This window comes from Rosa chinensis, chromosome 3 (assembly GCF_002994745.2).
Source record: "Rosa chinensis cultivar Old Blush chromosome 3, RchiOBHm-V2, whole genome shotgun sequence".
Classification (NCBI taxonomy): domain Eukaryota; kingdom Viridiplantae; phylum Streptophyta; class Magnoliopsida; order Rosales; family Rosaceae; genus Rosa; species Rosa chinensis.
Window position 1 is genome coordinate 20289091 of NC_037090.1, and position 11157 is coordinate 20300247.

General features: G+C 40.4%; 1 protein-coding gene across 1 annotated transcript; it reads left to right on the forward strand.

Annotated features, from left to right (window-relative positions):
• Positions 1 to 2219: 2219 nt before the first annotated feature.
• LOC112193616 ((-)-alpha-pinene synthase) lies at positions 2220 to 4880 on the forward strand. The gene is made up of 7 exons (XM_024333822.2): positions 2220 to 2422; positions 2500 to 2767; positions 2895 to 3273; positions 3356 to 3574; positions 3691 to 3829; positions 4046 to 4294; positions 4375 to 4880. The coding sequence occupies exons 1-7, from the start codon at positions 2297 to 2299 to the stop codon at positions 4666 to 4668; spliced, it is 1674 nt and encodes a 557-aa protein (XP_024189590.1). The 5' UTR covers positions 2220 to 2296; the 3' UTR covers positions 4669 to 4880.
• Positions 4881 to 11157: the final 6277 nt, after the last annotated feature.

The following is an 11157-nucleotide window of genomic DNA, read 5'->3' on the forward strand; positions in this document are numbered from 1 at the left end:
GGCGAGCAAGACAAGGGAGGAGGTGTGCGGCCTGGTAATGGAGGCCGACTAACGGAGGAAGCACCAGCCAAGAGGTCTGGGGCACCGGGACTTGGCCGGATTTGCTACGCCAAGGTCAGGTTCGACTGAGTCTTCTCCGGGACGGGTATGGTGCTGATCTGGAACTGCACGAATTCAATCTCTGATGCTGGAGGGAAATGAAGGCGGTCTGTGGGGCTGGACGAGGCCGGTCTGTGCTCTTGGCTGGTCGATGCAACACCGGTGCAGGTGGGTTGGGCTGGAGCCTGGAGGCTCGTGTGGACTACCTGCAGAAGGAAGAAGATTTTTTTTTTTTTTTGGTATGGTGGCGGCAGAGGAGAAAAAAAAATTCTTCTAGGGTTTTGGTTTTTTCGACGGAAAGAAGAAAGAAACGAGAAAAATTAGGTTATTTTTCTTGGCTATTAGCTCTGAGTGTGCTGATAACGTGTAAAAGTAAATTGACAATTAGAATTGGTCTACTCATTTCATTTCATAGCCCCTTTATATAAGGATGGAATTACAATGGAAATATCGATTAACATCAATTACAATAATGATGGTAAATACTGATGTGATTGCAATTCATTGATTCCCTCTTCGTCTGTTTCTTTGACGAAGGTATATAATGTGCTTTTCCTTTAACAACAAGTGAAAAAGATAAAATAATTGTCTAAAATTTTGGAGCAATCCAACAAATGCATGCGTGTAAAAAAAATTTCACATGCAGTGAATGTTTAGTGGTTGGTTGGTTAGAGGAATTGGATTTGTGCTATTCACACATATCTTTTCTCTATAATACACCCCTTATATTTTTTTTATAACTTTAATTCAATTTTATTTATAAATTATTCTAACTATTCTTCTTTGTAATTCTGTTTCTTTTTCTTTTTTTTATTTGACTAGTCAATCATGAATCAAACATCATTATACAATAAATTAAATTTTTTTTACCTATAAATGAAGGAAAAAAAATACGTTTATTAAGTTAAATGACCTATATTATTAGACAAAAAATATACTTCCTTAATAATTACCTTCATCCAACCGAATCCAAATTGTAAAAATTGTTCTCATACTTTGCAAAGTACCAAACTCAATGCTTGTTTGTTTATGAATCTTAAATCAGGTGCATAATCCTCAAATAAAAAAATATGGAATCAACGTTGTATCAACTTCAGCCACAAGCCTCCACACTGCAGCCGATGATGTACACAAAATTTGGAGATGTTTTACATAATATTGAATGCAATGAATTGCAATTTTCGTGTGGGGACAATAATATGTTCTACTAGCATAATATAGTAGAGCAAATCATGTCTATAATAATAAGGCTATCATTATTAGGCTGTTGTAAAGTGCTATAATTGCTATAAATTCCAATACACCAAATAATTTTAGTTAAAATTTTACTATGAATAATGAATTCAAAGGGGTTCGAATGATCACTGAACTCATATTTTTCTTCCATGTCTCCATTGCAAATCAGATGTAAAATTTTCTCCAAAGATGGGTCTTAGTTTCTTGTTTTGCCATGGTTGAACTTCAAAGCATCTCATTAGAGACATAGAATGACTATACTAGAGATGGTTTTGATCGGAAAAGAAATTCTGAATCAAAAAGAATTTTGAAGTCCTCTATGTCTGTGGGAAAATAAGAATTTTACATTTGGGGATGATTAACTTGTCAAATATAAAAAATAAATAAATAAACATAATTAAAATAATCTGGACAGTGACGGCCAACTTCAGATCAAAATCATCAAATCAAATAATTTGCACAGTGATGACTGATGAGGGCCAACTCTCTTTTTTTTTGGTCAATCCAAATAAATATTCTGCACAGTGGGGCCAACTCTAGATCAAATTATTTGCAAATGCAAAAAATCCAATAATTTGCATCATTTTAAATGGGAAATGTTATCTTTTTACTATGTGTCGGCTAATGCGCCTAAATAATGGCACTTATTTTACTGTTTGTCCTTTTCCCCCTGTTAGATTTGTCATTTGTGATTCACGTTGCTAATGTTAAATGGTTGTATATGTCCTTATAATAAAAATGGAAATATGTCCTTTTTATGTCGTTTTGTTACAAAGGTGATATGCAATTACGCACAGCTGTTCTACAGTAAAAATTTCTGCCAAACTCATTATTAGCATCTGTTCCCAGATATGGATGGAGTACCCTATAAATAGATGGCCGTAAAAGCAATGTCGTTCATACTTACACTGAAGCTCCTAGCATAATCCTATAGCTGCTCCAAAAGTACAGCCAACCAACCATGTCTGTCCAAACTATTCCAGCAGCTGAATCCCAGATCAATACTAAGCCAGAAGTTGTTCGGCGCACAGCAAATTATGAACCTAGCATTTGGGGAGATCGGTTTGCTAACTATGCTGAAGACATTGTATGTATAGGTTTTATTACTACAACATACATATGTACACACGTTTTGCTGATCATTTAAATTGTTTTAATTTTCAGGTAACTCAAGCTCATATGCAAAAACAAGTTGAGGAGCTGAAACAAGTAGTGAGGAAGGAAGTATTCACTGATGCTGCTGATGATTTTTCACATCAACTGAAGCTAATTGATGCAATCCAGCGCCTCGGTGTGGCTTACCATTTTGAAACTGATATAGAACAAGCCCTGGAACGTATACATGCTACCTATCAAGATGATGATGGTGATCTGTACAATGTTGCTCTTCGTTTTCGACTACTCAGACGACATGGATATAATGTTTCCTGCGGTGGGTTAAGTAGCTTTTTTTTTTGGCAAAGGGTCGGTTAAGTAGTCAAGGTATCGTATATTTCAATTCTTATACGTACATACATATCTCCATTAATTTTAAACCATATATGTACTTAATTATGCAGATGTATTCAACAAGTTCAAAGAAGCTAATGGTGACTTCAAGGAAAGCTTAGTTACTGATGTTTCTGGTATGCTAAGCTTCTATGAGGCAGCCCATCTAATGGTGCATGGAGAAAAATTACTAGAAGAGGCTCTCGTTTTTACCACCACTCATCTCCAGACTGCAACAACTTCAACCAGTGCAAGCTCTCTGCTGAAAGCACAAATAACTGAAGCCCTAGAGAGACCTCTATTAAAAACTGTAGAGAGGTTAGGTGCTCGGCGTTACATGTCAATATACCAAGATGAAGCTTCACACAATGAAGATTTACTGAAACTTGCCAAGTTAGATTTCAATCTTGTTCAGTGTTTACACAAAAAGGAACTCAGTGACATTATAAGGTAATTTTAGGCCACCAATCTTAACTAACTACATGTATACAAGATAAATTATAACCCTCTAATATTGTTCTATATATACTAGATGGTATAAGGGAGTAGACTTTGCAAGGAGGTTGCCTTTTGCTCGAGATAGGCTCGTGGAGATGTTCTTTTGGATAACGGGAATATATTTTGAACCCCAATACGTGTTCGGGAGAAACATTCTGACGAAGCTGATTGAGTTAGTAACAGTAATGGATGATATATATGATGCATTCGGTACATTCGAAGAACTCGTCATCTTAACTGAAGCAATTGAGAGGTCTGAAATAAACAAACCGTTACCTTTTCAATCACTCCTGATTCAATTTTGGCATAATATACATCTTTAACATTATATGCTAACATGAATATGGATAAATTTTAAACAACTTTCAGATGGGATGCTAGTTGCATGGATCAACTGCCAGACTATATGCAACCATTTTATCTAACACTTCTGGATGTTGTCAATGAAGTTGGGGAGGAACTGATAAAGCAAGGAAGATCATACCAACTTTACTATGTAAAAGAAATTGTATGTCAAAGCATGAAAATTAAGCTTTAGTACTGCTCTCAATATTTATTTATAGTATGGAATATTCACAGTGCATTATCCAATGACACATAAACTAGACCAGCTCCATGCCGTGATAGATTAATTCTATGCAATGGTAGATTAGTCTACCACTACATGGAGTACATGAAGTTTTTCATTTGTTTAACATATATATGATCGATGCTGTCCATGCAGATGAAGAATCAAGCCAGGCTCTATTTTGCTGAGGCCAGATGGTTCCACGAAGGATGCACCCCAAGAATGGATGAGTATATGCGTGTTGCGGCATCTTGTATCGGTAACACCTTGCTTTCAGTGGTATCTTTAGTAGATATGGGAGACATTATAACAAAAGAGACATTTGAGTGGTTGACCAATGATCCTAAAATTCTTAGAGCTTCGAATATCATATTTAGGCTTATGGATGACATTGCTGGGCACAAGGTATTCCTACGTTAAATGTGAGCTGCAATTGAATGCTATAGTATATATTTTTGGAATTAACATTTGATTTGGTTTTGTAGTTTGAGAAAGAGAGAGGGCATGTTGCTTCTAGTATCGATTGCTACATGAATGAATATGGGGTCTCAGAGCAAGAGACAATTGATGTCTTTAACAAACAAATTGTGGATTCGTGGAAGGATATAAACGAAGAGTTTCTGAGACCCACTTCTGCGCCAATGCCTGTGCTTAATCGTATTCTTAACCTAACTGGAGTGGTTGATCTCCTTTACAAAAGGGGAGATGCCTTCACGCATGTTGGAAAACTGATGAAAGACGCTATTGCTTCACTGTTTATTGATCCAGTGCCACTCTGAATTTGGATATCGATCAGTCATGATTCAATCTCCTAGCCTTTTTTATTTTATTGAATATATCTTTAAAAATAAGACGATGGACCTCGATCAATTGATGCTTCAGTGTTCCAAGTACTGGGGCGCTATCCTTTTATTATTGTTGGGTTTGCTAATTTAATTGTTTAAATGTCTAGCTCGTAACTTATGTTGTCTATGTTTCAAGCTCAATTTAATAAAGATTTTTATATTTTTTAAATAAAAACAAAGAATATTTTGTGTACATATATGTGAGATTATATGTTGTTTATCTAGAGGAAATGCCAATTGGATTAGTCTACTCAACTTAAAACACGATAATTGCTTGGAATTATTATTTAAAATCGAATCATGTTGTAAATATTATTATCTGTGGATGTCCATGTAAATACTCATTAGTTATGTACTTTGATGTAAACCCTACCTCTATATAAAGGAGGCTAATGAGACTGAATGAGATACTTCTACTTCCTCCTAACTATTCTCTCTCCATCTTCTCTCTATTTTATAACACGTTATCAGCACGCTCTGCTATTTTGTTAAAAACTCTATGATGATCTACGAGTTTATAGTGCAACGTTGTTGCTCTTATCTATAACCCGATCATGATCTATGAGTTTATTTATAATCTATGTCATTTATGCATATCAGGGTTTACAAAGATAGTACGGCTATGATTATCTAGCTGATGTTTGTTAATTACTCTGCCACGAGCACTGTTCCTTATATATGCTATGTGTTTGCTTTGACTAGATTCCACTTTGAGATATAGGAAGCACGGCCCACTTTGCCCTTAATCAAATAGTATAATCATAAGGGTGCCAATGTGCCATCGATTCCTGCTTCATATATTGATATATGTTCAAGGAAAACCTGTTTTGTGTTTAGCCCAAACTCTAGGTTACTTGACCTAGTGGTAATAGGATTTAATTAGAAGGATCTAGAATCATAATCAATGTAGAATTACTTTCCTTGTATGATTGAGATTCTATGCATTGTAATCCTCTATATAAAGAGGCCCCTATTATCAATGAGAACACACAGCAAATTCCTCCCAAAATTCAGTTTCTCTAAAACACGTTATCAGCACGAGCCCTAACCCTGAAGCCCTAAATTCGTAGCCTTCAAATCCCAGAAACCACTGCCGCCCACCTTGAAGATCTCAACTCCAGGAATCCAGAACCGGCGGCCCCACCCCCAGAACCGGCCGGCAAACCACCGGACCGGCCACCGGAAGTAGCAAAAGTTCTCCTGCCCGGTTCAAAGCCTTCCTCACCACCTCCTGCAGCCATACTCGACCCCCTGCAGCATCTCCAGCCTAGAAACCCGGAACCGGAAATTTCTCCACCGGAACCGGCCTAAAACTATCCGAACCGGCCACCAAAAAAAACTGCAACCGAACCGGCAGAAAGAGAAGAAAAGAAAGAGAGAGAAAAAAAAAAAAAAAGCAGCAGATCAGCCCAGCCCTGCATCCGGCCCAAAACCACACAGCGCAGGTCCAGAAGCAGCCCAGCCCAGAAGCTTGGCCCACTGATGTCACCCATCTCAGGCGCCACGTCAGCACTGCCACATCAGCGCTTGCGTCAGCGCCCAGTCAGCTCCGACCTGCCACGTCAGCATCTCCGGTCAACGGTCGTCAACGCCGGTCAACATTTTTCCGGCGACTTTTCCGATCAGCTACAGTACTTCCCGGCGACATTTTTCCAGCCATCTTTTTAAGGTAAACTTTTCTAAAAGTTCCCGTTTTTTTGTGAAGTTTTTCAATTTCTTCTTCTTTTTTCGGGGACTTCCAAAATCCCTTCTCCTACCCCCCTTTCTCTACGTAGGGGAGACCAAAAGCCGAACTGTGGGGGTTCGTGCTCACTCCAAGCTTGGAGCTTGTAGAGTCCTCCAAACTTAGAGTTTGTTGAGAAGAAAACGATTGACCACATACATTGTTGTTTCGATCTAATCCAAAACCCCTCTTGGAATCGGATTTTCTTGGAAGTGACTACGCTCAGAAAATTCCTAATTTCTTGGAAGCGACTACGCTCAGAAATTTAATAAGTTTTTCGTGGTAGCCTTTTTCGCTCTGAAACTAACCCTAATCTTGTGTTGTTTTTCAGGATGAGTTACCTGAACAAGTTGAACTTTATTCCACTCGAGACAACTCGCGCAGGATACTATAGGTGGGTCTGAGATGTGCGCCAACATCTTAAGGCTGATGGACTTCTGGAAGCCATCCAAGAGCCTAGTCAGAACGTGCTCTCCATTGAGCAAGCTACTGCTTTTGAAGCAAAACAAGCTAAAGCCATAATTCTCATGACAAGGCACATAAATGACCCGCTCCAAAATGAATACCTCAATGAGGAAGACCCAAGAAAGCTATGGGTAGAACTTGAGCAGCGATTTGGCAACGTCCGTGACTCCCTGCTTCCTGATTTAGAAGTGCGATGGCATAGCCTCCACTTTTGTGATTTCAAGTCTGTGCTTGATTATAACTCGGAAGCTCTTCGTATCAAGTCTCTGATGGAGTTTTGTGGCCAAGCCATAACTGATACGATGTTCATCGAGAAGACTCTCTCTACCTTCCCCGTCTCTGCACTGATGATTTCAAAGAATTATCGGATTGATGTAAATGCAGGACGTATCACAAGGTTTCATAAGCTCATTGGCACCATGAACGTAGCTGAAAAGCACGATAATATCCTTGTGAAGAACTATAATGCTAGACCCGTGGGAACTAAGCCTATTCCGGAGTCTAACTATAGTCGCGCCCCCAATGGAGGACACAAGGAGCGAAACCCTAAGAGTAAGGACAATTCTGGACATTCTGGTCCATATGTTAGCCCTAAAGAGGAAGAAAATCACCGAGAGAGGCGTGCACGGAACCGTGGAGGTCAACGTGTGAAGAGAGAGAGAGGCGGAGCCTCCGACCATGGTGGTAACGCCACCAATAGGATAGGTCGTCCAAATTGCGCCCCAATGGCGCCTCGATCAAGGGAGCCTGACCATAATGATGTTTGTTTTCGATGTGGATCAACTGAACATTGGGCCAAAACATGTACCGCACCCCAGAATGTTGCAAACGCATACAAGACGTATCGTGAAGCAAGGGAAGCAAATTACATGGCACAAGAAGATCAAGATGGCGATCTAGATCTAAGGGTGGAAGACTACAAGGATCAAGACCCAGAAACTGGCGATTTTGATTAAGTCTTTTTATTTTCCAAGAGATGTAGGCGATTGCCATATTACTTTTTGTTGGATTAGATTTTCTTTGATCATAGAAACAATGATGTACTCCGTTGGCTTATGAATAAAATTTCGAGTTCTTTTCATTACGACTCAATTTTGATTCTGAGCATATGACTTTGTGACTACGATGGCTGGGTTATCAGTATTAATTCAAGGACATGGAATAGCCCAAGTTCCACTTGCCAAATGGCACCTTGATTACAGCTGTCACATGAACTCTCTACGCTCTTAGGGCAAATCGTACCCTATGAATAGCCAACGAATTCCATGCGAAAATGCATGGAGAGAACGGAAATGAGTTCCTTTGCATTACCTCTAATGATTGCGAACAAAGACGCATCTTAGAGAAGTTTATGTGTCTCACTAGTGGACTTTATGTCACTATTCGAGCTATTAAATCTAATAAGTTATGAGAGAAGATCTCTTGGATTTAGACACATATTGGCTTTGTCATGACAGGATAGATCATCCTAGTCATGATATGATGATCCGTCTACAAAAGACTTCACATGGACATCATTTCTTTCGAGCGAAACGAAGCATGAATCAAAAGTTGATTTCTAGACTAAGTGTGACCGACACAGCTGCCTAGGGCACTGCCTCCGTCCACCACTAGCATAGGCCTGGCATAGTCCCTATCCATGATGCCATGGATAGCGTCCATCATGGTGATGGCGCCCTAGGTGATATTGTAATCACCAACTTGCTTCACATAGCGTTTCGGACGCTCAGGCCCAACCAAAATTCTCATTGGTTGCTTCTAAAGCCTCTCGCTCGTTTTACAAAGCCCGTTCCTTAGGGAAATTAGGACTGAGACCGTCCTATGCAAAGGATATGACAATACTCATTATGTTCTTACATAGAATCCATGGGGATTCTGTGGATGGATTCAACTAACTTGCGGACGCTTAAATATTTCATGATGTTGGTTGACACGCAAACACGCTGGTCACGTGTTGTGCCATTGTCCACCAATAAATGCTGCTTACGCTACACTCCTAGCACATATCATATGACAATGGGCTTACTCCCCAAATCATCATATTCAGTCAATTGGATTTGACTATGCTAGTGAGTTTACATCGAAGACTTTCGCTGGTTATTGCATTTGGGACTAATGTTGGACATCATATTCCCATGAGCACACCCAAATGGTCTCGCAGAAACGACTACGATGGTAGTCCGGACATTGGTAATGCGCATCAACCTCCTTATATCCGCTTGGGGTGATGCAATATCACATGCAGCTATGCTAATTCGTCTACGACCCACTACCACTCAATCTACCTCTGCGATACAGCTAGTGACTGGGTACAAATATCGTACTTACGCACATTTGAGTGAGCCATTTTTGTGCCAATTGCGCCGCCACATCGCTCTATAATGGGTCCTTACAGACTAATGGGCAACTACGTTGGATTTGAGCTTCCAACAATCGTCCGCCACTTAATGCCCTTGCACGGCGATCTCCTTACCGCTAGATTTGCGGGTTGTCACTTTGATGAGACAGTCTTCCCGTCGTTAGGGGGAGATAAGAACACAGATGTTCAACAGGAACGACAGGACTTGTCGTGGTCTATCCCTACTATGTCTCATCTCGATCCCTATTAAAGTGACGAGATCACACAAATATGCTGCAAACATACCTGCAAGGAAGGACGTCCCTACGAGAGGACGTAGCGCCACCCTACATGGAGGTAGGCATGGCGCCAACGCCAAAGAGAGTGGCACTCTGGCGTTACAGGCCATGGCCCCAGCTAGGATGCGTGGGAGGCCCATGAGTTCGAAGGATACATTGGTACAAACCAATCCTTGATCATCGACACTCAAAATCAGACTCATGAGTATCTTCCTGGTTATGGTTACCGTTGGGGGACGCCTCAACGTCAAAACCTATTCCTGAGAATATAGAGCTCTATGAAAATTACACTAGTGTACATGAGACGTGGGATAGAAACTCCATCATAATTGATGATGTAGTTGCGTATTTCGTTGCGCATGAGTTTGTTGAGTTAGATGATATCGAACCACGCTCCGTTGATAAATGAATGCCAACGTAGAGAGTTTTTGGCCTAAATGGAAAGATGCGATCCAGGTTAAGATGGATTCTCTAACGAAGAGGAAGGTTTTCGAGCTAGAGATGCCAACACCTCCTAACATAGAACCTGTTGACTAATGGGTCTTCGTTAGAAAGCGTAGTGAGAAAAAGAGACGGTAATCTCACCTTATGGCACAAGGCTCCTCACAAAACGCCCTGGAATCGACTACGATGAGACATATTCTCTCGTAATGGATGTCATTGCACTCCACTACCTTGTCAGTTTGGTAGTTTCCGAATAACTGAACATGCAGCTTACAAAGGTGGTCACTACGTATCTCTATAGGGATCTAGATACGGAATATACATGAAGGTTCATGGTGGACTTGATTTATCCAAGTCAAGTGGCTCTAGACCACGGAGCGTGTTTACAAAGAGGTTGAAACGCTCACTAAAGTGACTACTTGATTGGGAAGGGATATGCCCACGCGTTTCTATGACAAGTTTCGGATTCTATCGCGGTTCATGTTGGACATGATCTTCATTAGAAGCCCTTAAAAGAGTTAAGGGAAACCGCTGAACACTTGAAATCCGTAGTTTGAGATGAAGGATTTTGGGAGAACACGATTATGTCTCGTTTTGGAACTTGAGCATCGTGTTGATAGATGCTTAGGCATTTTGACGAGGTCAAGCCTTCAAGCACCCCCATGATTGTTCGTAGTCTTGATCCTGAAGAGGATCCTCTTCGTCGAAAGGATGATGACGAAGATGTGCTAGAGGCAGAAGTGTCTTACTTAGTACAATAGGCGCATTATTGTACTTATCTCAATGCACAAGACCGGACATCTCATATGTTGTGAACTTGTTAGCTAAATATAGCTCTGCGCCAATGCGACGCCATTGGATTGGTGTAAAAGATATCTTTCGATACTTGAGATATATGAATGATATGGGCTTGTTCTATCCCTATAAAGAGATGATGGATTCGGACCCATCACACACCAGAAACGCCGCCAACGCTGGCCTGCGTTCTCTATCCCCATCCCAAAACGACATGTGTTTTGGAAGGTTTTGCTGATGTTGGGTATCTCTCTGACCCACACAAAGGTCATTCCCAATCCAGTTAAGTGTTCACTATGGGAAAAGACTGTGACATCTTGGAGGTCTACAGAATAGACCCTAGTCGCTATATCTTCGAA

Coding starts and splice junctions, on each gene's coding strand:
- LOC112193616 (XM_024333822.2), top strand. CDS start 2,297: ATGTCTGTCCAAACTATTCCAGCAGCTGAATCCCAGATCAATACTAAG. Junction 3,575..3,690: donor TTAACTGAAGCAATTGAGAG/GTCTGAAATAAA, acceptor AACAACTTTCAG/ATGGGATGCTAGTTGCATGG. Junction 4,295..4,374: donor ATGACATTGCTGGGCACAAG/GTATTCCTACGT, acceptor TTGGTTTTGTAG/TTTGAGAAAGAGAGAGGGCA.